At 44.0% G+C, this 24,191-nt stretch overlaps 1 protein-coding gene across 1 annotated transcript in view; it reads right to left on the bottom strand.

Moving 5' to 3' along the window:
* Positions 1-18,729, bottom strand: part of LOC147899557 (uncharacterized) — a 406,773-nt gene extending 388,044 nt beyond the window's left edge. The window contains exons 1-5 of the mRNA XM_087377749.1: positions 18,359-18,729; positions 15,542-15,661; positions 15,005-15,127; positions 14,596-14,718; positions 14,256-14,370 (exon numbers count right to left, since the gene is read on the bottom strand). Coding sequence (XP_087233875.1) covers positions 14,256-14,370; positions 14,596-14,718; positions 15,005-15,127; positions 15,542-15,661; positions 18,359-18,448 — 571 coding nt within the window. The 5' untranslated portion in view covers positions 18,449-18,729. The remainder of the gene's footprint in view (positions 1-14,255; positions 14,371-14,595; positions 14,719-15,004; positions 15,128-15,541; positions 15,662-18,358) is intronic.
* Positions 18,730-24,191: the final 5,462 nt, after the last annotated feature.

Below are 24,191 nucleotides of genomic sequence, written 5' to 3' on the forward strand. Positions count from 1 at the left end.
GAAGTATGTTTGTGTTTGAACCCTGACAAATGCTTCTTTCTTGCACTCTGAGGTGTTCTCCTTGGTAATATTGTTTCTGCTAAGGGCATGACTACTGGCCTCGCCAAGGTAGAGGTGATTATCTCATTGCTTATCTCTCGTACACCCAAAGAGGTGAAATCTTTCTTAGGGCATGTAGGCTATTACCGAAGGTTCATATGAACGTTTCTATAAGGACATTGCTGTTGCATTGATAGAACTCCTACATCAAGACCGAACTTTTGTTTGGACCACCCCACAACAACTAGCTTTTGATGATCTAAAGCATCACATGGTGAAGGCCCCCATCCTCAGGCAGGCCACATTGGGATATCATTTTTCATGTCCATGTCGATGCTAGTGGGTGGGCAGGAGGTGCTATACTAGCTCAACCAAACCAGGATACCAAAATTGATTTGCCCATCTACTTTGCCAACCGACAACTCAATGGAGCAAAACGCAATTACAGTACCATAGAAAGGGAGGGTCTCGGCATGGTTTATGCCATGACCAAGTATCGTCACCACCTCTTGGGCAACAAGTTTATGATCATCACTGTCATCAAGCTCTGAAGTATTTATTGAATAAGCCTACTCTTGGTGGATGGTTAAGCAGATGGATTCTTCTTTTTCAAGAATTTGAATTTAACATTGTGGTGAGGGCTGGCAGACTGCATCAACCTGCAGACCACTTGTCCAGGTTACATTCCAGGGAACCAACCAGTGGTATCACCGATGAATTACCCGATGCGGGCCTTTTCACGGTGACGGCACTACTTGATGAATGCATGTTTGCGGTGGACTGCTTCCCACCATGGCATGCCAACATAGTACACCTCCTATCTACAGGTGGCTTTCCTCCAAGTCTGATTCCAATAGAGAAACACAAGAGGATCCTTCAAGCTGCTAAGTTGATTGCAGGTCAATTGTACAAACTCGGGAAGGACCAGATCTTGAGACGGCCGGTGTGTGCTTCCCCATGAGACACAATCCATTCTTGAAGTGGCACACGCTGGCATAGGTGGAGGGCATTTGGCCTCAGATGCTATTGCTTGGAAGATCATGTGTGCCGGGTTTTGGTGGCCCAAGCTCTTCGGTGACTGCCATGCTCATGTGACCCGATGTGATTCATGTCAATGAGCAGGCCCCAAGCCTACAAGGCGGGAGTACCTTCCTCTCAAACCATTCACTCCAGTGCCCCCCTTCTATCGTTGGGGATTGGATTTCATTGGGCCCATCTCTCATGCCACACGCTGAGGGAACAAGTATGCTCTGCTTGCCACCGACTATGGAACCAAATGGGTCGAAGCCAAGGCAGTCAAGAACTATAAAGCCCAGGTGGTAGCCACATTTCTATATGACCAGATCATCTCTCGGTTTGGCTGTCTTCTTGAGTTGATGAGTGATAGAGGATCTCACTTCCTCAATGACACCATTGCTGCTCTGGTTCACATGTTACAAATAGTTCACAAATTTTCATCTCCCTATTATCCACGTGCCAATGGTCTAGCAGAGAGCTCAAATCGAACAATGTGGGGATCATGCATCATCTTTGCCTCAGTTGTCTAGCAGATTGGGATGACATACTTTCAGCTGCTTTATTCGCCTACCGAATAGCTTAGAAGGCGAGTACTGGGTATTCACCCTTCGAGCTGGTCTATGGGCTAGAGGCTGTCATGCCTTATGAATTTGATCTTGACACCCATAGGGTGCTTCCGGACAAAAATGACAACTTTGAAGCCTGCACAATGGAATGCTTGTGGGATTTGGAGGCACTAGCAGCAGAGCATCGACGTGAAGCAGTCTTCGCTCAAGAAGTGTGGCAAAAACGACAGAAAGCTTGGGATGACCGAAACCTCAGGAAGAGGGATTTCAAAGTTGGTGATTTAGTACTCTTGCCAATAAGTTTCTCAAACACAAACCTAAGTTTGCAAGTGGTTGGATAGGCCCATTTTTCATTGCAAAGCTTATCCCAAGTGGAGGAGTCTACTTGGCCACTTTGAAAGGCAGACTCCTACCTGCACGCGTGAATGGGTTGCGGGTCAAGCGGTACCATGTTCAATGAGAAAACACCCTCCTAGTCCTTATGTATACACTCTTTCCCTCTCCCTCTCTGGTGACACCTCCTCTTTCCACCCGATGTCACTCTCTCTCTCTCTACATGGGTCCTCTTTCCACCCGTGCGCCACTTTCTCTCTCTACATAGGTCCTCTTTGCACCCGGTGCCACTTTCTCTCTACATGGGTCCTCCTCTTTGCACCCCGCTGCCACTTTTTCTCTCTACATAGTTCCTCCTCTTTCCACTTTCTCTCTCTACGTGAGGCCTCCCCTTTTCATCCCGTGTCACTTTCTCTCTCTAAGTGAGGCCTCCTCTTTTCATCTTGTGCCACTTTCTCTCTCTAGGTGAAGCCTCCCCTTTTCATCCCGTGTTACTTTCTCTCTCTTATAAGTGAGGCCTCCCCTTCTCACCCAGTGTTACTTTCTCTCTCTACGTGAGGCCTCCCCTTTTCATCCTCGAAAATAAAATTGGGAAACCTCCTCTGGAGACTGCTTACCCTTTCCCATGTTGAACTCTCTTCAGATCTATCTCTCCACTTAACCAGACATTCTTTCCATATAGTATGTCGCGTTCTTTTTTCTTGTGTATCTAAAATTCTTTCTGGTTCATGTGGTAAAGATGCAGGTTCAATGAGTTCAACTAGGACTTCATTTCCAATGAGATTATCATCATCTTCTAATTTTCTTTTTAGTCTACTAACATGAAAAACTGGATGTAGTCTACATCCCTTAGGTAAGGCTATTTTGTAAGCAATTTCTCCGATCCTCTTAAGTATTGTGAATGGTCCACAATACCTAGGAGACAACTTCGGACATTTACCTGTCTTTAGAGATTTTGAAGATTCAGGTACTTTAAGGTAGACTTTCTCATTTACTTCAAACTCCAACTTTCTACCGTGGGGGTTTGCATAACTTCATGCTCTATCTTGAGCTCTTCTTATGCTATCTTTAGCTAACTTAAGTGTTTGATTCATATCCTCAAGAAAGTCTTTGGCCACTTGAACCTTCTCTTTTTCGAGTCCCACTGTCATTGGGGCTCTTGGTTGAAATCCATACATCATCATGAATGGACTGAAACTTGTAGCTGAAGTTTGGCACTGTTATATGCAAATTCTAATATGGGCAAATATTGTTCCCAATTAGTTTGCCGTTTACTTGCATATGCTCGAAGCATATCCTCAATGATCTGATTGACCCTTTCATTTTGACCATCACTCTGTGGATGATCCGTGGTGCTCATATTCAATGAAGTTTCTAACCTCGTGAACACAGCCCTCCAAAAATGGCTGTTAAATTTGCTATCTCGGTCACTAACAATACCGGCTGGTAGCCCATACAGTCTATAGATATGCTCCACAAATAGCCTAGCTAATTTTGGAGTTTTAACATCTTCACTGGCAGGAATAAAATGAGCCATCTTGTCGCTCAGCGTATCATGGATGACACTTTCACGCAACCGGGGACAGCCGTCTTCAATTCCACAGGTTATGCTCATAAGCTCCTCTCCCAGCAACAAGTTAGAATTCGAGAGAGCTCAAGCAGCCCGACAGCGCGCCACGGAGGTGACACTTCGGCAGCATGAGGAGAGGTGGCAGAAAGAGAAGGAATCAGCTATTCATGAGCATGACATCGCTTGGAACATTCAGTGGGCTGCCCTTGAGGATCGCCACCACATCTACAAGCAGGAATGGGAAGCAGAAATGGCAACAGTACGCAGCCAGCATGCAACAGATCTGGCAACTTTGCGAAGCCAGCATCTCACAGAGGTAACCAGATTTCAGCAGGAGATCGCACAGTTAAAGGACTCGTTGTCTTCATCACAGCTTGCCTAGGAAAAATCAGATTCTCGAGTGGCTGAATTGGAAAAGAAGCATTCATCCATGGAGGAAGAATTCACAGACCTTCGGACACAATTGGCCACACTTTAGACTTCCCATTCCACCTTGCAAGCCCAAAAGGATCATTACTACCGGCGATACCACCAAGCATGACGATTTGAGAAACGTGATGGACACAATTGAGGATGAGGAGGAAACACACCATCCAGAGCTACATACGACTGGGGCAAAGCAGATGGCTGAGGAAAAGGCTACAGAGCTACATACGACTGGGGCAAAGTAGATGACTGAGGAAAATGCTACAGAGCTACATATGACTGGGGCACAGCAGATGGCTGAGGAAAAGGCTACAGAGCTACATACGATTGCGGCAAAGTAGAGGGCAGGGGTGAAGGTGGTAGAGGAGAAGGCTACTGATGACCTCCCTCAGTAATTTGATAAATGGGTTTTTTGGCACTGTTAAAATTTTGACAGGCTGATTGGCTCTCATTGTAAATACCATGGTGTCCTATCCTCATGATATACTCAGTTTTTTGCAATTTTCCATGCTATACCTCATCAAGCGGCATTTAATTTTCACAGTTTCATTTTAATACAAATTTTGGTATTACTTGCACGGCCAGCCACATGGTTTGTAACATTTTCTTTTCCTACTGCATCACCATATCAATGGTTTGTAAGTTCTTTTTTTCTTTTGACGGTTCCCTCCTCCATTTCTATTCACCAGGATGGTGAATGATCGTGGCGGGGGAAACTCTTACAATAGAGACACCCCTGACCACAGGTCGACATGCGTTGACCACATGGCGACAGACGTTGACCACATGTCAACAGGCGTTGACCACATGTTGACCATGTGTCAACACAAGTCAGCCACACGACACGAGGGGTTGACCACACGGGTTCATCCAGGAGTACTATCTAAGGCGACTATGCGTCGACACATGTCAACCACAGGTTGACACATGTTAACCACAGGTCGACACATGTCAACCACAGGTCAGCCAGGAGTACCATGCCCAAGGTGATCTCATCGAGAGTTGCGCACATGGAGAGTGAGCTTAGCACATGGAGCAGCCAAGAGTATTTATAGTTACACACTGGTTCAGTGGTGCGGTGAGCCAGCTCACCTGCACATGGAGTATTTACACCACCCTGACTAGAAGAGGCTGGCGAGTGAGGGAGTCAGGAAGTCGCCGGAGCCATCAAGAAAGCCAGCGGCGCAACGGCTATCCTCAACAGCTAAGGAGATAGGAGGATGACTAATGGGGAGAAAGGGGAGAGATTCTTAGCGAAGAAGGGACCCTCCAAGGTGGGGGATGAGGATGAAGGAGAAGGTGGAGAGGGAAGGGGAGATTTCAGCATAGAGCACTCAGCATTCGGCATTGGAGCGGGGGAGAGGAGAGTGTGAGAAGAGATAGAGGCTGGAGCTACAAGCTCGCCAAGGAGAGAGTGTGGAGAGACCTGTGTGTACCCCTCTGTCTACTATGGGGATAGACCTGTGTGTTCTTGTGACTTGCGACTTGTGACTTGTAGATGCTGGTCTAGTGATATGTACTTTGGACTTTCTCATTCTTCCTGTCTCTTTCTGATATGGGGATTGTTCACTAGTGTATGATGATGTTTCTTCTTATGCTTATGTTGTGGAGTTCTCATGTGATTGTCATTTAGCATAGTGCACTCGTACAGTGCACTCGTACGTCGTTGTTCACTGCAGTACAACCTACGACACCCGCACACCACTGCACGGTGCACTCTGCGCGATCCATTGCATTAGAGCATTGCAACATTCATGCTTCTCACACCAGCAGCCTTTGGCCTCCAGTAACACCTCCGGAAGGATATGAACCCCTCCTCTCAAACATTCATTTCTCTCGAGACCGGAGGGAGTAGTGTGGCGCCTTTGGCTCTGGGAGGGCCGGCCTCTTTATGACTTTCAGTGGGACCCAGGGGAGTGGTTTTAGCTGGCACGGGTAGGAGAGTCAAATAGAGTGGAAGAGGTGCCTTTCTTCTCTTACATGACTCGCATCGGCGGTCATCGGATCTGGCTAGAGGCTGTAGCTTGGACCTCATCGAGGGAGCGACATTGGGTAGAGCAGGATGTTCCAAGGGAGGTCATCTCACAATTCTGGCCTCATCTCTGGACCAGCCTGAGACCACGGAAAATCTCCTACTTTTTCGTTGATGGCTCATGGAGGATTGCCCATCAGCCCCTGGCTAGAGCAAATGCGACTCGATGGTAGATGCCTTTGTTGTGCAAAGGGCGTGTTGGAGACAATTCCCCATTGCCTAGAGGATTGGTCTTTCGTCTTTTTGGATAAAGTGGCCAGTACACAGCGGAAATGTCCCCATAGGTTGCCATGTGTCTTCTACCACCTCATGGGCTGCCATGTCAGCATGCCACATGTCACATGCCAAAATTCTGGACTAAGATTATTTTCACCATTATTTATTTGCTTGATTAATAAATCCAGTTTGGATGATCAATACTAGTCCAACTTTACTTCTGTTTTCACCCTTAGGTTCAAAGGACTAGTCTAGGGTTAGTTTGAGTTTGGTTGGCCTTCTCACATAACCTATCGCCTCTTGCTCAAGCATACTCTCTCTCCTTGGTGCAGCTCCTTCCCCATGCAGTTCTGCAGCAGCCCCCTTTGTAGCTCCTCTACAGTAACAGCTCCTTCTGCAGCAGCCCCTCTTGCAGCAGCTCCTCCTGCAGCAGCCCCTCTTGCAAAAGCTCAGCCTTCTTCTTTGCCTTGGGTAGGCCATGCTGCTTTCCTGAGAGCGAACACTTGGATTGAGCAGCTCGTTCGTAAGTCATCATTAGATTCAAAATCTCCATGGTCAGTATCCCGCTTGAAAGCCAGGTATGCATTGTTTTTTCATTGGGAGGACTGCTCAGCTGCTGATTCACCAAGGCTCTCATCTGCAATACAAAATCTTGGATGGATTCATTTTTCGTCTTCTTTGTCATAACGTACTCCTCGTTTACCTCTTGGCAGAAACTTCTAAGGATAGCCTCTCCCAAACTCGAAAAAACCTGATTGGGAATTATTGAACCACCTTTAGGCTGTGTTATTCAAAAGCGCAACGGAACGAACCCATGAGATCATCCTCGGTTGTTCTTCTGTTGATGATGCATACTCGGAGGAAACTTTGAGGTGGCTGCACGGATCCTCATATTCTACCCCTCAGAAGAAGCCTTTCATTCTTTTTCAAAGGGGAGTCTTATGCTACCTTGGCACGCAGAGAGTTTTATGCATGTTTCTCTGATAAACATTTCAAATAACGAGTTTCCAATGCATAAACACATACATGTCACATCCTTTCATCGTTACTTTCCCCCTGTCAAACACTCTCTGTTTTTCTCTCTTCTAAGATCACGGGGGTAGCACCATTTATTTCCTCCCAGCCATCTTTTTGCTAAAGCTCACGAGCTAGACAGAGATCTACGTTCCAAAATCCCATGAATCATTATCTTCTCTTCTCTCTCTAGCCTCAGCAAACCCCAAATCCCTAGATAGATCTAGATGCCACATGTCATCTATATAGGGCCTTCCTAATGCAACATTTCACCCCTCTCTTGGGATGCATTTAATTCCTTGCCCCTAGGCACAATCTTAGCACTAGGCCCTTGGCCTTAGATCTATCTAGTCTGGTGCTATCAGCCCTCACCTAGGACCTTGACATTAAATCCCTCCCGATCATTTACATGAAGCGCAAACACATATATTACAGAGATAGATCCTTTAAGGGAAATGTCGACTGATTCTTCCGAGGTCATGCTACCTCGGCTAGAGCGTAACATTCCTTCCCTCTTCAGACATCAGCGTCCTCGATGATAAAGTCTGGGAACACTCTCCGCAACTGATATATGGATTCCCAGGTAGCTTCGGATAGAGGCTGACCATGCCATGCAACCAACACCGTGGGTATCTTTCGATTTCGTATTTGCATTGTTCCTCGGTCCAGGATTCTTGTTGGTTTGCGCCTTGCAATATCCTCTATCTCCTGAAACAAAACCACACCTTCGATTAGTGAGTCACCTGTATGTAAAAATTTCTTTAAGCGCGAAACATGAAAAACCGGGTGCACCTTACACCCCTGTGGCAATTCTAATTTATAGGCTACACTGCCTATTCTCTTTAGAATTAACCATGGCCCACAGTATCGAGGTGATAACTTAGCACACTCTCCTGAAGTCAACGACTTCGAGTGCGAAGGAATTCTGAGAAAAACTTTTTCTCCTTCCTTAAATACTCTTATAGACCGGTTTTCATCCGCATACACCTTGGCTCTATCCATAGCCTGGCGGATATTGGCTCTCGCAAGTGCTAGCATCTCCCGCATCTGAACTACAAAGTTCGCGGCACTAGGCACTTTCTGAGGTACTCCAACTATAGTTGGATTGGCTGGCCTATAACCATAGTTCAGCTCAAACGGACTGAACCCAGTAGATGAATGTTTCCTATCATTGTAGGCAAACTCCAACAATGGCAACCACTTGTCCCATGTATGTTGCCTCAATGACACATATGCCCTCAGCATATCCTCTAAAGTTTGGTTGACTCTCTCCGTCTGACCATCCGTCTCCGGATGATCCCCACTACTCATTCCTAACTCAGTCCTCAGTGTCTCAAATACCGTTGTCCAAAAATGACCGGTAAATCTGACATCTCTGTCTGACACTATGGATCTAGGCAATCCATGCAGACGAAATATATGTCTAATAAACAAATCCGCCACTTGCGGGGCACTAACAGACTCTCTAGTCGGAATGAAGTGAGCCATCTTGGTTAGACGATCAACCACCACAAGGATAGAATTATGCCCTCCTTGTGTTGCAGGTAGCCCTACAATAAAGTCCATAAAAATGCTCTCCCACTTACTTAGTGGTATTTCCAAGGGCTGTAAAAGTCCGGGTGGCTTCACCCGCTCGGCCTTACTTACCTGACACGAGAAACACCGTGTCACATACTCATGAATATGCTTTTTCATCTTTGGCCAAAAGAAATCTCGCTTCACGAGATCATATGTCTTCTCGACTCCTGGATGTCCCGCACACGGGCTATCATGGCATTGTCGAATGACTCTCTGCCTGAGATCATTCTGACCAGGTACTATAACCTTGCCATTTCTAACTAGCATACCATCTCTTATGATATATCTTGCATAAGTTTGGCCTTTTCTGGATGCCAGGTCATCCTTTTCACTTTCCCCGGGTTTTAACACATGAGCCTTAGGCCACAAGCTCTGGACAAACTCGTCCACCTTTTGAGTTTCTCTAATCTCGGTCATTAGAGCACTCTCTAATACCGTGAAACTCAGGTTGTGCATAATGCGAGACAACGCATCAGCTACCTTATTGTCTTTTCCTCTTCGGTACCGAATCGTCAAATTAAACTCCTGCATGAGCTCTGCCCACCTAGCTTGGCGGCCCCTCAAGTCAGGCTGTTTACGAAAATGTTTCAGAGTATCATGATCTACATCCACATAAAACTCTGAACCATGCCTCCATGTTTTCAAAGCATGGATAACTGCATACAACTCCAATTCATGAGTTGGCCAATTCCTTTGAGAGGGAGAAAGCTTCTTGCTTTCAAAGGCTACTGGCCTTCCCTCTTGAAGGAGAACTGCTCCTACCGCAATGCCACTTGCATTGGTTTCTAGGAACAACGGTTTCTGGGGATCAACTATTTTTAACACCGGTCCTGAGACCACAGCTTGTTTTATGGTGTTAAAACTTTCTTGTTGATTCTGTCCCCAAATAAAAGGTACTTTATCTGAGGTCAGATCAGTCAATGGCGATACTATTCCGGAATATCCTTTGATATGCCTTCTATAAAACTGGACAAATCCCAAGAATGATCGCAACGCGGTCAGACTCTGAGGGATTGGCCAAGTTAGTATCGCAGCCACTTTCTTCGGATCCATTTCTACCCCCTGTGGAGTAATTATGAACCCTAAATACTCAAGCCTGACCATACACAGTATAGTTTTCTTTTTATTCACATAAAGACTGGCTTTCCTCAAAGTACTGAACACTATCCTTAAGTGTTCACGATGCTCAGTAACACTTTTACTGAATATCAAGATATCGTCAATAAAATGTACTACGAACTTTCCGATATACGGACGTAGTAAATCGTTCATAAGCATGACGAAGGTCGCTGGAGCATTGGTAAGTCCGAAGGGCATTACCAAAAACTCATAATGACCAAACCTGCTTCTAAAAGCGGTTTTATGCACATCCTCGGCTCTAATCCGGATCTGATGATAGCCGCACTTAAGATCTATCTTGCTGAAAATCACGGCTCCATGTAATGCATCTAGCAAATCATCAATCCGAGCCATCGGATACCTGTGCTTAACAGTGATATTATTCAATGCTCTGTAATCTATATAGAGGCGAAACGTATCATCCTTTTTCCTCTTTAATATCACTGGCGAAGCAAAAGGTGAGAAACTTGGTTGAATTTGCCCCAACTTGAGGTATTCTTCCAGTTGTCTACGCACCTCCGCTTCTTCAGCAAAACTCATTCTATAAGGAGGTCTATTTACAGGTTCTGCCCCCGGGATCAGTTCAATTTTATGTTGAACTTTCCGCTCTGGAGGTAACCCATAAGGTAGTTCATCCCTGAAACATTCAGAGAACTCCTCTGTTATAAGATTAGCCAGCTTGGCCATCTCACCACTTTGCGTAACATCAGTGCTAGTCGAAGAATCATTCACCGACTCTACCGATGCTGTGCAAAGATACAAAAACTTTACTTGAGCCTTTCTGATTTCCATCACGGAAACCAACGGTCCCTGAGGTATATCTTTTTCACCTCGCAAGACATAAAGCACATCATTCATCTTGAATTGATATACATGCTTTTTCCAATCAATGGCTGGATTCTTCCTAGAATGCCACGCCATTCCCAGGGCTATATCCGCATGAGCAAGCTTGGTCATTTCAAAATCAAGCTTCTCAGCATAGTCCTGAATCCGAAGCTCCAACTGGGTAACCCTTTGGTCCCATACTTCGGTTGAACTTCCATCGACCATCCTGACTGTATACGCATAGTCAGATGGACTTGTCTTTAGTTTCAGCCTCTTCACGAGCTTGGAGTTAATCACATTGTGAGTTGACGCCGAGTCAAACAACACAATGACATAATGACTGGCCACTTGCCCTTTCATTTTAATTAACTCCGTATCATTGAAGGCTGTATACCCCGTTGCTGCGGGCTTAGATAGGATGTTATCAGGTGCACTCGTCACTAACTTAGCAACAGACACACATAACAAACAAGGTACTAACCTCTGAGAAGATCCCGCTAGCTGAATCTGCATCTCTTCCGTTTTGGGACTTCCCTGCATCTCCACGTCGCACTCTGAGATCACCATCTCAGCCATCCGACGATCTTTATTACGTGGACAATCCCTCCACTGATGAGGTTGAAGGCAACCAAAGCACAAGCCTTCTCTCCTCGCTTTTTCCCGTTGTTCTGGGTTCAAGGGAGATTTAGACCAAGCCCGGGCTGCCATTGGGGTTACTTTCCTCTTCACTCCAATGGTGGTACTTGGTTTAGGAGTTTCAGCCGGTCTCGCCTGCTTAGCTTGGCCACTCGGCTGCGAACCACTCCCTCTACTAGCCCACTTCTTCTTAAACCCAGATTTCTTCGGATACCCATACTGGGTTCCGACCTGTGCAAACCCACTTGGCTTGCTGCCCTTGGCATCCTCGTAGTTCAGGGCTATAGCTATTGCATCATCTAGCGTGTTCGCGTACTTAGCCCGAACTTCCATTTTTATTCGATCATTCAATCCAAATATGAAATCTTTCACTTGGATTGATTGAGGCAGGGGTTCATCAACCTTCATTACACTCTCTCGAAACTTATCAGTGTATTCTGCCACTGATAAATTTCTCTGACGAAGGTTCCTATATTGATCCCAAGCTCGGGATGCTTCGTCAGGAGGCAAGAAGTGTTTCCTGAACTCTCTTTTAAAACCCTCCCAGGTAGTGGATGCTATGCCATCTTTTTGTTGTTTAATCCACCACCGATCCGCTGCCTCACTGAACATGTGGGTGGCCTCGCGGATCTTTTTGATGTCATTTCTGATTTCACAAATGGCGAACGCCTCGTCCCATTTATGTAACCAGGTCTCAATGACATCGGAGCTACGGTCGTTCATCCGGCCAGAATACTTTTCCGGTCTGTAATTCGCAATATTTGACACTTTAGCCTTCCTAGGCTCGACCGTATGAACACTAGACTCCAGTTCCATTGGAGCCTTTCCCTTCTCTTCTCGAGAAGGTCTGGCAGACATACTCTGTAACGCTCTCCTAAGTTCAGATTGCCCTGCGTTGGCTTGTAATTGCTGCGCTAACAACTGTTGCAAGGCATCCTCCAGCAATGCAATCCTGCCAGATAAAGTGTGAGCTACTGGGCGCGATCCCTGCTGGGTCGGCCGGACTCCTGATTCACCAGGGTCCCTCCTGGAAGCCCCTTCTTCTGCTTCCATTCAGTTCAATAGGTGTTTTGTTTTGGGGTTTTTTTTAAAAAAAATAAAAATAAAAAAAAACACCTCTAGAACACTGTATTCACAAGCTGACACAATTCAGTGTACTGACACTCTGACACAATTCCCTATACTAGGGAATACCTACAATCTCAAATTCACACTAACTACGCATTTGACACAGGCATATATCCAAATCCCGCTTTTCCCTATACTAGGGAAATTCCTGCAAATTAACTCTGACTGAAATATACAGGCATCTGCACAGGCATAATCTGTCCCTATAGCATCGTAGACTGTAAACTCTTATGCAAGCGGAGCATCAACAAACTAAATCAAGAGAAGAAAACACAGAATTGACAGAAGTGACAGAGAGCCCCTTGGTCTATGAACTCTGATCAAAATCTGCCTGAGGGAATCGATCGAAAACTGGCACGGGTCGAGGTAGCCAGATATCCCGAAGCCTGTGGGCCCTATGCCTTCGTGCTCCAACCAATCTGTCAACCGCTCCAGATCACCGCCTACGTGCTCGCTGCGCCAAATCTTGACTACGGGCCCACTGCTCATCAACTGGCGCTCCACGCCAATCGTTCGTCGTCAGCACGCTGCACAGCGTCGTTACGATCAACGCGTCGCCTCACCAACAGTCTGGAATCTCCACGTGAGCGCCAATCGATCCCTTCGTTAGACCCACGAACTATCACGCACCCCGTGTCTGCGCTTTGGTCTTTCGACGACCGTCCGTGGCTTTCGACTTGTGACTGGCACACAGACCGTCAATTTCCTCCGCAGGTCTCAATCCACGCTCACGTTGGACTTCTCGTCCAAACCCACAGATCCCTTCTCGTCCTCTAACCTAGGCTCTGATACCAATTGTCAAACACTCTCTGTTTTTCTCTCTTCTAAGATCACGGGAGTAGCACCATTTATTTCCTCCCAGCCATCTTTTTGCTAAAGCTCACGAGCTAGACAGAGATCTACGTTCCAAAATCCCATGAATCATTATCTTCTCTTCTCTCTCTAGCCTCAGCAAACCCCAAATCCCTAGATAGATCTAGATGCCACATGTCATCTATATAGGGCCTTCCTAATGCAACATTTCACCCCTCTCTTGGGATGCATTTAATTCCTTGCCCCTAGGCACAATCTTAGCACTAGGCCCTTGGCCTTAGATCTATCTAGTCTGGTGCTATCAGCCCTCACCTAGGACCTTGACATTAAATCCCTCCCGATCATTTACATGACGCGCAAACACATATATTACAGAGATAGATCCTTTAAGGGAAATGTCGACTGATTCTTCCGAGGTCATGCTACCTCGGCTAGAGCGTAACACCCCCCTAGTATTCTTCCTCTTTAGTTTCATATCCTGCTCTTTCTTTTCTTCAGCCATCAAGTTTCCCTCTTATTTTCTGTCTTCATCTTTGTCAACTGAACCTGGATTTGCAACCTCTATCTTTTTTTCTGAAAAGTTTGGTCCCCTTTAAGGACACAGGGTAGGGAAGGGGCTTTGCATGTAAATCATATCTTCTCCATAACATCAAATTGTTAAGTCTGCAATGTATGACACCAGACAAAGCCAGGCACCAAATAGAGACTCTTTCCAAGAGAGTGAATTACCTCTAAAGAAAGTGGAAAATGCATAATCAACACTAGATAATTTCCATGAATGGGAAAAACTTGAATTAATTGTACCATTGACAGTCAAATTTGACATACCCCAAACTACCATCCATCACATTAAAATATATATACTTAGATTGATACATGGGTTTGTTGGGAAAAGGGCTTCTATGAAGCACCAATTAATGGTAAAAAGATTAAAATGGCTCACCCTTTCTGCCAAAGCATCTCACTGGAATGATAAATTTCTCCCGATCTGTAACAACTACAAGCTCAGATCTGTAGTCTTCATCACATTCTGGACAGAAAGTTATAACGTAGGTCACCTATGCAAGGTAGATAATAGATAAAAAGATGTCAAAAGGATTAAAGCTGTTGAATTCCTCAAACTCCACCATGGTAAGACCATGTTATACATACAACTTACCCTTGAAAGTGACATACAAAGACATCAGGTAAATTTTGGCAAACACGGAAAAAGAATTCGGAAATTGGAATTCTAAATTTGGGCTTTCTCCCTTAGATTTCATGTGGTATAGTAAACTTATTACCTCCATGCCACAGGCGACCTTATTTGTGCCAAGTTCAGAATACATCTCATTGCCTTGATCATAAGGTTGGTGTACTGTAAAAATTTGTGGATCCACAGTAAAAACTTGGACTCTTCGCATCACCTGGGGACAATTTAGGATGTAAACTATCAGCATCAAAAATTCAATTGCTGAGACCCTGAATCCTCCTTTCCAGATGCAGACCAGCAATATTGACTTTAAATTTAGCAGAGCGCATTATAAGTCTGAGTGTAGTGAGTCATTGACCATGGGTTTGTGGTTCACCACTCTAACCAAAGGCTTTTTCAAAAAATAGCAACTCCACACATGGTGGTGTACTGTTTTGACAGGCACATACAATTTGATCGTGAGGATCACATCAAAATGAATATAGAGAAACAGGATGCACCTTATCATTGTTTCGGAGTTGAAGCAAAACAGTATACTTTTTGCAAGGTTCGTATCCAGAAAAGTTGATTTCTGGTGGAAATGGCTGGAACAAAGGTTCATCTTCTGGTACTGAAGACACAAGCTGAACAGGCAAAAAGAAAGCCTCTTCATTCAAATTGCTCCAAAGCTTCATAGCAGAGGCAGAGTGTCTGTCTCAAGGTTTTTTTTTTTTTTGGGTCTGTCTCAAGTTTAATAAGCAGGAAAGATAGTAGAAAAAGTTCCCTGATCAATCTCGAGTCTGAAATGAAAGAAAAGATGGTGGAATACAGCCCTAAAGAGTCTTGCAACAACCTCTGTTACTTTTTTCTTGCATTATGAAAGTTTTTTCTTTTACTAGCAACTTAATTGTCTCAAAGATTTAGCCTTGGACTTGATTAGGTGTCAGTAGTGAGAGATACTGCTATATATCAGACTATCTGTACATGCTGAAATGAAGTTTACTAACATATCTTATTTTTTGAAAGCCAAGCACATAATTCAGTTAGATTAAGTTCACCTGATAAGGTTGGTCGGCAAAGTTGTGGTGTTCAATGATAAAAGGTTTTGGCCTTATAGCTCCATCCCTGTATACAAGTGGCGGTTCCAACAAATCTTTCACATGTTCGCTAGGCCTTTTCTGCATACATTGCCATACTCCAGTGTGATCAAAATGTTATTGCTGAAGCGAAATAGCAGCATACCTATGAACTGGAGCAGGTAAAAGTGGTACAGGTAAAAACACTACTTTTACATGTACCACTTGATGGAAGGCTTGCATCACACAAAAACAAAATAAAATTTACACTTACATACATTGACAAGACTTATTGTCAGCCTCTTTTTTGTAAAAGAAAATTTGAGAATTCACAGTCTCAAAAGTTCAATAATCTTCCTTCTTGTGCCCAAAAAGCCACACCTTGTCCACCATTTTTTGTGATCTCAATGCTTCATGCTACAGTGCTGCAGCTTGCATTATCTCACTTAATCCTTTGTTCCTTGCACGAGGAGCAGCACCTGTGCCATATATTGGATCAGAGCATCTGTAGCCTTGTATTTGCCAGCTAGCAGTAGTAAGCTATATCTGAAAGGTCCAAAATGATACTTTTTCACTTTCGAGATCGGTTTGCCAGGCTTATCCTTTGGCTTGATACATGCTTCTCTTTGTGGACGAGGCCATGGATACTTTCTCCATGCCTTGTACATGGGTTCATGGGGGCTTTATTTCCCTTTAAGAGAGGATCTTTTATTTTTCTCTCCAAAAAATACCTTGAATATTATGCTTTGAAACTCAATTCAAGATCTGTCATCAATGTGGGCATTGACAAGCTCATTGCTAGGGTAGCCCTGGAGCAGGTGCCAACAGCCAATGTGGTGGACTATACAACCAACAAATTCCTTGACCTATGTGAAAGCGAATAGCACTTGCAGGCCAAGCCTTGCAGAAATGCTTGCAATTCGAGATCAGTCAACAGCGTGGGCATTGATGACAAACTTATTTGCTAGGGTAGCCCTGGAGCAGGTGCCAACAGCCAATGTGGTGGACTATACAACTAACAAATTCCTTGACCTATGTGAAAGCAAATAGTACTTGCAGGTCAAGCCTTGCAGAAATGCTCGCAAGTTGAGGTCTTCTAAAGCCCTCGTAACTTTGCCCCCAAATCAAGCACAGGGTATAGATATTTTCCAGCCAAAAGTTGACTAGGGAGGCAGCACATCACTAGGCTGTGTCACGCAACCCAGACATGCCAGAATCTGATGCTGGATACAGTTTTCGAGGCATCATCCTCGGGAGAGCTCTTTTAGATGAGTGTCCAGATTAGAAGCATCCTCTCTTGGGATTTTCGGCTTGGGCATAGGAGGTTGGTTCACATGGATACCATGTCCTTGGCTTAGCAGCTTGCCTCAATATCAAGGTTTGAAACTTATGACACAGCATCCTATAAGTGTTATAACTTATGTTTAGGTCAAATGTCAGCTCATAGGCTCAAGGCATTTAAGATTGTCTAGTCAGAATCACAGAAGTAGGTCTTGGGTGCATTACCTATCACAGAAGTAGGTCTTGGGTGTTGGGATGCCCAATACTGGTCTTTCCACATGGTTCACGAGCAATTAATCTTGTGTTTCTAGCATTCTGTTTTATTCCTTTGGGAGCAGTTGCCTCCCAAAAGGAGTCTTCCCTTTCTCAGGAGAGGCTTCTAGAGGCTCACATTTGGTCAGTTGATGGAGGCGTTACCAAAAGCTTTTGAGAGGATTTCCATCTTTCATATGTTGTCACCTCAAGATGCAGACATACGGCATAGTTTGACAGCCTAGCAAATTTGGCACATTGCTTATATTGATCATCGCTTAGTCAGAATGTCCAACTATATGGGCTCTCATTTGGATTAATTAATCGCATTGGAGATCAGAGGTATCCAGACCATGGTATAGAACCATCACGAGGCCTTTCAGAGTACAGGCCCCTGTCTGCCTCCAACAACCCTATGCTACTGGAACACTACTCCAGTGCTTCATTTGACTGGATTCCTTTGGGAGACTTGACAATTTATTCTCCTGCTGTAGCGTAGATTTATTCTCTGCCAGCTTGGCTTTTGTCTAACGAGGTCCTTCTTTTGCTCCATTCTTTGCTTTGACCACCTGAGCAAGTCAAGAGTTGTGCAAGTTATGTACGATTGGTTTTTTATTCACAGTCAAATAGGATTCTCGACAAGCAATGGCCTCGTTATAAATGTGATTGCCTATAGTCCACTCAATGAGCCACAAATTGACGTTGGAAGGCTTCAGACTCTTTGAAGAAATTACGTATTGACTAATAATTCTGTTATGGGAAAATGTTGGTCCGCTGTACTTTCTAAGACCCCCATCATTGACTGCTTCCACCAATTTAATGTCACCCGGATAGACATAAGCCCGCCTGTAACGTCTCTCAATATTGAATTTAAGAAGGAAATGACATCCATTTTGGTACTTGTGATCACTTTTTACAACTGTCCTTTAGATGTAATCCGATACTATCCCACCCTCAGTAAAAAGTTACAGGCATGTGCGGTGATACCAACCACGTCAGAGCTCAAGTGAACTGCATCGCTAGAGAGAAGCCGAGGCGACCGCTACCATCAGCCCACTCTCAACTACAATCGGTAGTACTAAATGCCAACCTGAAGTTGCCGAGAAAAGCGTGCTATGACTGAAATAAAAATAGCGAATGGGGCTGGGAAGAAACACAGCGCTTCTTGCACTCAAAGATAGCTAGTTTCTACAAATTGACATCATGATGAACAATGAATGGCAAAGTCGCTTCAGCAAGAATTGGAGCTGAGTTGGGCCAGCTCACCTTCACTGTGTCAGCTAGGTTCTTGGAATCTCCATATGCCTTGTATTTGATTGAGAATTGCTGAGGTCTGGTTCCTCCCAGTTCACTCATTTTCGAATGAAGTAAGATAAAAAGCTGTGATCCGGGGATAGAGTCTTGTAGCTCGCCCTCCCCTCTCTCTCTCTCTCGCTCTCTCGCTCTCTCGCCTTCTTGCTCGCTCTCTTGTAGCTCGCCCTCCCCCTTCTCTCGCTCTCTCGCGCTCTCTCTCTCTCTGCCTGTTTTAGCGAATGCTTTCGCTTTTGTCTTTCTCCCGCTCTTCGTCTGTCCTCTCCGTAGAATTGCCTTAATGCAATCGTCGTGTGTCCTGTCCCTGGATAAGCCTCAATTCTCGCGTTTCCTTCCTCGTTTCTGGCGCGCGCTTCATCGCAGATGCGTGTCCTGCCTCCATGACACTTCGACAGTTAAATCGCCATACCTGTACATTTTCTTTCTTTTTCTTTTTTTTTTTCGCCCCTTATTGTTTTATGGAATTTCGATTTTTCACTCCTCACAATTAATTTTCATACCAACTAGAGCACATGTTCATTGGCCTGCAAAGGTCCTTAAACGGAATCCTTACTTTAGTTGTTAGTTTAGGCTTAGAGCGTTAGAATAGGGTACCTACCTTGTTGTTTTGTGTAGGTACTGAATGCGCCTCCACTTTTTGTGGTGGACGATCTGCTCGACATGCCTCCCCTTCCTTTGGACGATGGTTTTTGTGGGTAGCATGGCGATGGCGAAGAGCTCCTCGGCTGTTCGTCATGGGCGATGGGTCTGTGTGCAGCGTGGCGATGGCAGAGATCTACTTGGACGAGATGGACGTCCATCTCGTGTCTTGTTTTCTAGCAAAGTAGATAGGATAGGGTTGATTCTTGGAGGGGGCAAGCCATTCTTGGCTTGCACCTCTCCAGATAATCAAATAGAGATGCATGGGGGCGATCGTGTCAGGCAAATCTGTATCTTCCCTGACGCGATCTAGAACATGCATTGTGTGAAGCTTGTATTTGTGTGTGTATAAATAGGCGTGTGCATGGTTTGTTTGGTTGCAAGATTGCGATGGTTGTGTATGCATTGTGTGACTTTTGCTGCGTAGATTTCGATACAAAGATGGTTGACTCCGAAGGTCATAGCTGATTTTCGAATTTCTGCCAAAAACGTGGTGTGATTGGAGTGCATGCTTGCGTCTGTGTTCTGGAGTTTCGATGGTCGGCTTTGTACATGGAAGCATGTGCATAGCGCTTGGGGTTTCGGTGGTTTGCTGCGTTGAGAAAATAGAATGGGTAGGCGCGTGGGTGTTTGGGGGTTTCGATAGTCTACTCTATAGAGTGTTCTAGAGTTTCGGTAGTCCAGTCTGTACATGAAAATGAAGCATGTGCGTAGGGCTTGGGGATTCAGTGGTTGGCTGCGTTGAGAAAATAGAATGGGTACGGGCTGTGGGTGTTTGGGTGTTTCGGTAATCTGCTCTGTAGAGAAGAGCCGCTCGAGGTTTGCTGATTTGCTGTGTTGAGGAAAGGAGTTCGTGCTTGCGTTTTGGGCGTTCAATGGTTTGCTGTGAGTCCTTGTGTTTGGATGTTTCGCTAGGGCTTGGGGTTTCGGTGGTTTACTACATTGAAGAAAACATAGTTAATTGCACTGTGGATTAGGCGCTGTAGGTGTTTGGGGGTTTCGGTAGTCTGCTCTGTAGAGAAGAGCTGCTAGAGGTTTGCTGATTTGCTGCATTGAGGAAAAGGAGTTTGTGCTTGCGTTTTGGGCGTTCGATGGTCTATTGTGAGTCCTTGTGTGGGTGTTTGGGGGTTTTGGTGGTTTATTGTGTTGAAGAAAACACCGTTAGTTGCACTGTGGGTTAATAGAATTGAAGCTGTATGGTTTAGTTGCGTTGTGGGTTAACATAATTGAAGGTGTATGGTTTAGTTGTGCTGTGGGTTAATAGAGAATGTTTAGTTTTATATTGTTTGCTTGTTTTATTGTAATATGTGTGACTGTGTGCATGTTTGTGAACGTTTGAATGGCATATAGGTTATATAGCCCCCACATCTTGATTTCACTAATCCAAATAAAAAAAATAACATTATTACAAATCAGCAAAAGAATACTATCATTTCTTGCAATTTTTACAAATGAAATTCATGTTTTCTTGTATATCCTTTGTTTATTTTATTGCATTATGTGTGACTCAGTGTCCAAGCTTGCGATATAGGTCATATAGCCCCCCACATCTTCATTTCACTAATGAAATTAAAAGACAAACAAAAATGCTATCAACTAGTAAAAGAATCCTATCCTCTTCTCACAATATTTATAAATGAATTTAAAGAGGGAAGACCCCTTACTCCCCCACATTTTGTTTTCGTAATCAAACTAAAAGATAAAAAAGAAAGTGTTGTGGTTCGCTTACAAAAATGGTATCAATTGCTACATTCTTAACAAATGGATTTAAAGAGAAGATAACCACATGATAAAAGAAAAAATATATATCAAAACATTGTAGGAACCAGACCTACTTCTCCATGTATTAATATATTTGTATATATGTTAGCTCCTTTTGATTTGAGTTAAATCAAAACCTCCAATTACTGCTATTTCACTTTAACAAACAAATAAAACAAAAACATGTCAAAGTTAACGCTGACACATTTCAGTTTGTTGAAACAAATGTTGTGCACTCTCTAACTAAGAGAGATAGTATTCTTCCAACCAGTGTCTCTCCTTTGAGTGTACATGTTGTGAGTCCATCCCTTGTAGGTGGTGTTGCTTCTCTCTTAAGTTCCTCACCATCGCCTGCTCTGAAAACAAGTGTGGCTACTAAACCTTGTAAAAAAAGAAAGGTAGATGAAGTAGATTCTCTTGATGAAAGGAAGGAAAAACTGGTAGAGGTAAAAGAAGAGTACCCGCCTTGTGTAGACAATGAGAATGTGCTTGCTTCGCATAAAGCACACAACTGGTGTGGCCCTGAAATAGAGCCTGTTGTCAAAGTTGTCCAAGTTTCTGAAATCGATCTTACAATCAAAAATTGTGTTTTCGATGGGAAGGTATTGAATAAGTATGGAACCTACATGTTGTCTAATGTGAACTATCAAAGATGTTTGAAAGTTGATCTGGTTGATAGGGTTGGCCTAAGTTTCATAACCCTACATATTAACAAGCTCTTTTGTGGTGAGTTTGTGAAATTGTTTGTTTTAGAAAACCTAAGAATGATGGAGTAACTACCGACTACAGCATTGCCTTTGCTACTAGAGTTGAGAGGTTGATGTGGTTCCATAATTCTATCCCTAGGGAACCATCTGCCACTACAAGGAGAGGTGTAGGAATCTAGTTAATAAGGGTGAGGAAAATGTGCTTCCTTTTGCAACACTTGCCATCACCGTCATAAAATTGGGGGATTCATACAAGCAGCGTTGATTGTGGGAGAGGGTGATCTACCTGAGGATCTTATAATAGTAAGACGTCCTTTTCATTTTAAAAGATTACTACATCTCTAATTCTTCTTGTGTACGACTCCCTTCACTCCTATGGCCCTTTTGCATTGCACTTTCGAACGCATGTGGACAGCTCACTTTTTGGAGCAACCGACGCTTTGACTTTGTCAAAATTGTGGACAAATTCAAAGTTTTTGGAGAGGCAAAGTTCATATTGCACAATGTTGGATGCAAGAAGAACACCCAACCTATTGTGTTAAACATGCTTGACATCACCATAATTGTGCCCATCAAAGAGCAATCACTTGCAGCCTATCTCTCGCACGTCTTCACCGCACGTCTTCACCGCACACATCCAACACATTCGATACGGCAACTGGGTCCACTCCCTTATTGTCCAAGTCAGCATCCTAGATTTGTTGCCTTTGATTTTAAAACTCCTGCTAAGACCATTTAGAAACTTTGCAGGTGATTGGGACGTTGATAGTAATGGGTGTTAACTCAACTCTTTACGAGAGTGCATGCGCCATATGCACGGGAAATAAGATATTAAGAGATGGAGATAATGTCTTCTGCTTGTCCTGTGACAAAGCATCCTCCCTTATCAAAATACCTAAAGTAAAGGCCCTCATAACAACCACTGAAGGAGCACTGATTGATGTCACTTTGAAAGATGCAATTGTCGATAAGGTTTTGAGGCTTCCCTAACCTTTTGCAGACTTGCTTCATGGAAACACATCATTGTTGAAGTCCTACTTGTTCAGCAAGAAATTAAAAGGCCGTTTCCTTACAAACAACTTTGGTTGTGTTACTGGATTTATTGCCCCCACTGTCGAGGATCTGAAGTGAGGCATGTTCTTGCCTTAACCAAAAGTCTACTTCTTTTCATGTAGTAAGAGATGTGCTCATCAAGAAGCACTTTGTATAAATGGTTTGCTTAGCAATGAAGACTTCTGTGGAGTTTGTATTTTCAGAGTTCGAGGGTTGCAATGAAATCTTGTATCTTTAATAAAAGTTTGCTTTGACTATTAGCTTGTACGAATCCATTAAAATAGTCTCCTTACATTCTTGACCAATCAAAGGTATGGAAAATATAGACATTAACACTAATAACCTTCTTGATGTTGAATTTGTTGCGAGATATCCAAAAAATAATTGTGTTTTGATCTGTGTATCATATCTGCTTAACTTTCACATATCCATGCACTCTTTGAGAGCTTGCATATGCGATGAAGTGAAAGATTCAATGGAAGGGGGAAAACAAAGCTTCCCCGAACGGAAGAACGGCTTCATCAATGCATTGTTTGAGACTCTGTATCCAGGATTCGTAGACTTTGAAGGCTATCTTTGTTGCGTATGACAAAATATGAAGAGGGGAGAGGAGAAGAGTGGAGATGAGGAGAGAGGGCACAGCTAGAGAGCACACCACAAATGACTAATTATACACTAGATTTAGTTGAAAAAATAGAATATATACAAATCCTTTTAGGGTTAGGGTTAGGGGATCTAACCCTTTCCTTTATAGCACTCTATAAGGTTAGTGCTATGCACATATGATCACGTGATGGTGCTATGCACACATGATCACATGATGTTGAGCGTGAACTCTCAACACCTTCCCTCAAGATCAACATCATGAAGTAGGCCTTCTCTCAAGATGATGATTCTGGGGAATCGAAGAAGGACTGAGCATTACATTCCATCACACCCCTTTAATGGGAATGTCCTTCCTCTGTGTCAAACCAAGAGCTAGTCGATGTTTCTCGAATAGCTCTTTACCGAGTGGTTTGGTAAAGCTGTCTGCAACATTTTCTTTGCTATCACAATGCTGCAGTGTGATGTCACCAAGTAACATTCTTTCTTTGATGAAGTGCTCTCCAACATCAATGTGCTTTGTCCTGGAGAGATATACTGGATTTTTGGCCAATGCTTGAGCTGATTGATTATCACAGTATATTTTTGTTGGCTTTGACTCATCAAAGTAATCTGTTTCTGACAATAGTCTTTTGAGCCATATAGCCTCACATGCACCTGTAGTGAGTGCCCTATATTCTGCTTCAGTCGAAGACAAAGAAACAGTTGGCTGTTTGTTTGACAACCATGATATAGCACCTTGACCAAGGAAAAATGCATATCCCTGTGTCGATCTCCTGGTCTCATGATCTCCGGCATAGTTACTGTCATAGTATCCATGCAACCGTGGATGACTTCCTCTGTATCCTATCCCAAACTGTCTTGTTCCTCTGATGTATCTCAAGACTCTTTTGGCTGCATTTCACTGAGACTGTTTTGGATTTGCCATAAACTGTGCTAGTGAGCTTACTGCATAACAAATATCTAGCCATGTGATTGTCATATATATAAGAGATCCAATGAGCTGCCTATAGTATCTGTCATTG

This window comes from Dipteris shenzhenensis, chromosome 8 (genome assembly GCF_047967505.1).
Source record: "Dipteris shenzhenensis isolate YYH24624 ecotype China chromosome 8, Dip_SZ_1.0, whole genome shotgun sequence".
Lineage (NCBI taxonomy): Eukaryota > Viridiplantae > Streptophyta > Polypodiopsida > Gleicheniales > Dipteridaceae > Dipteris > Dipteris shenzhenensis.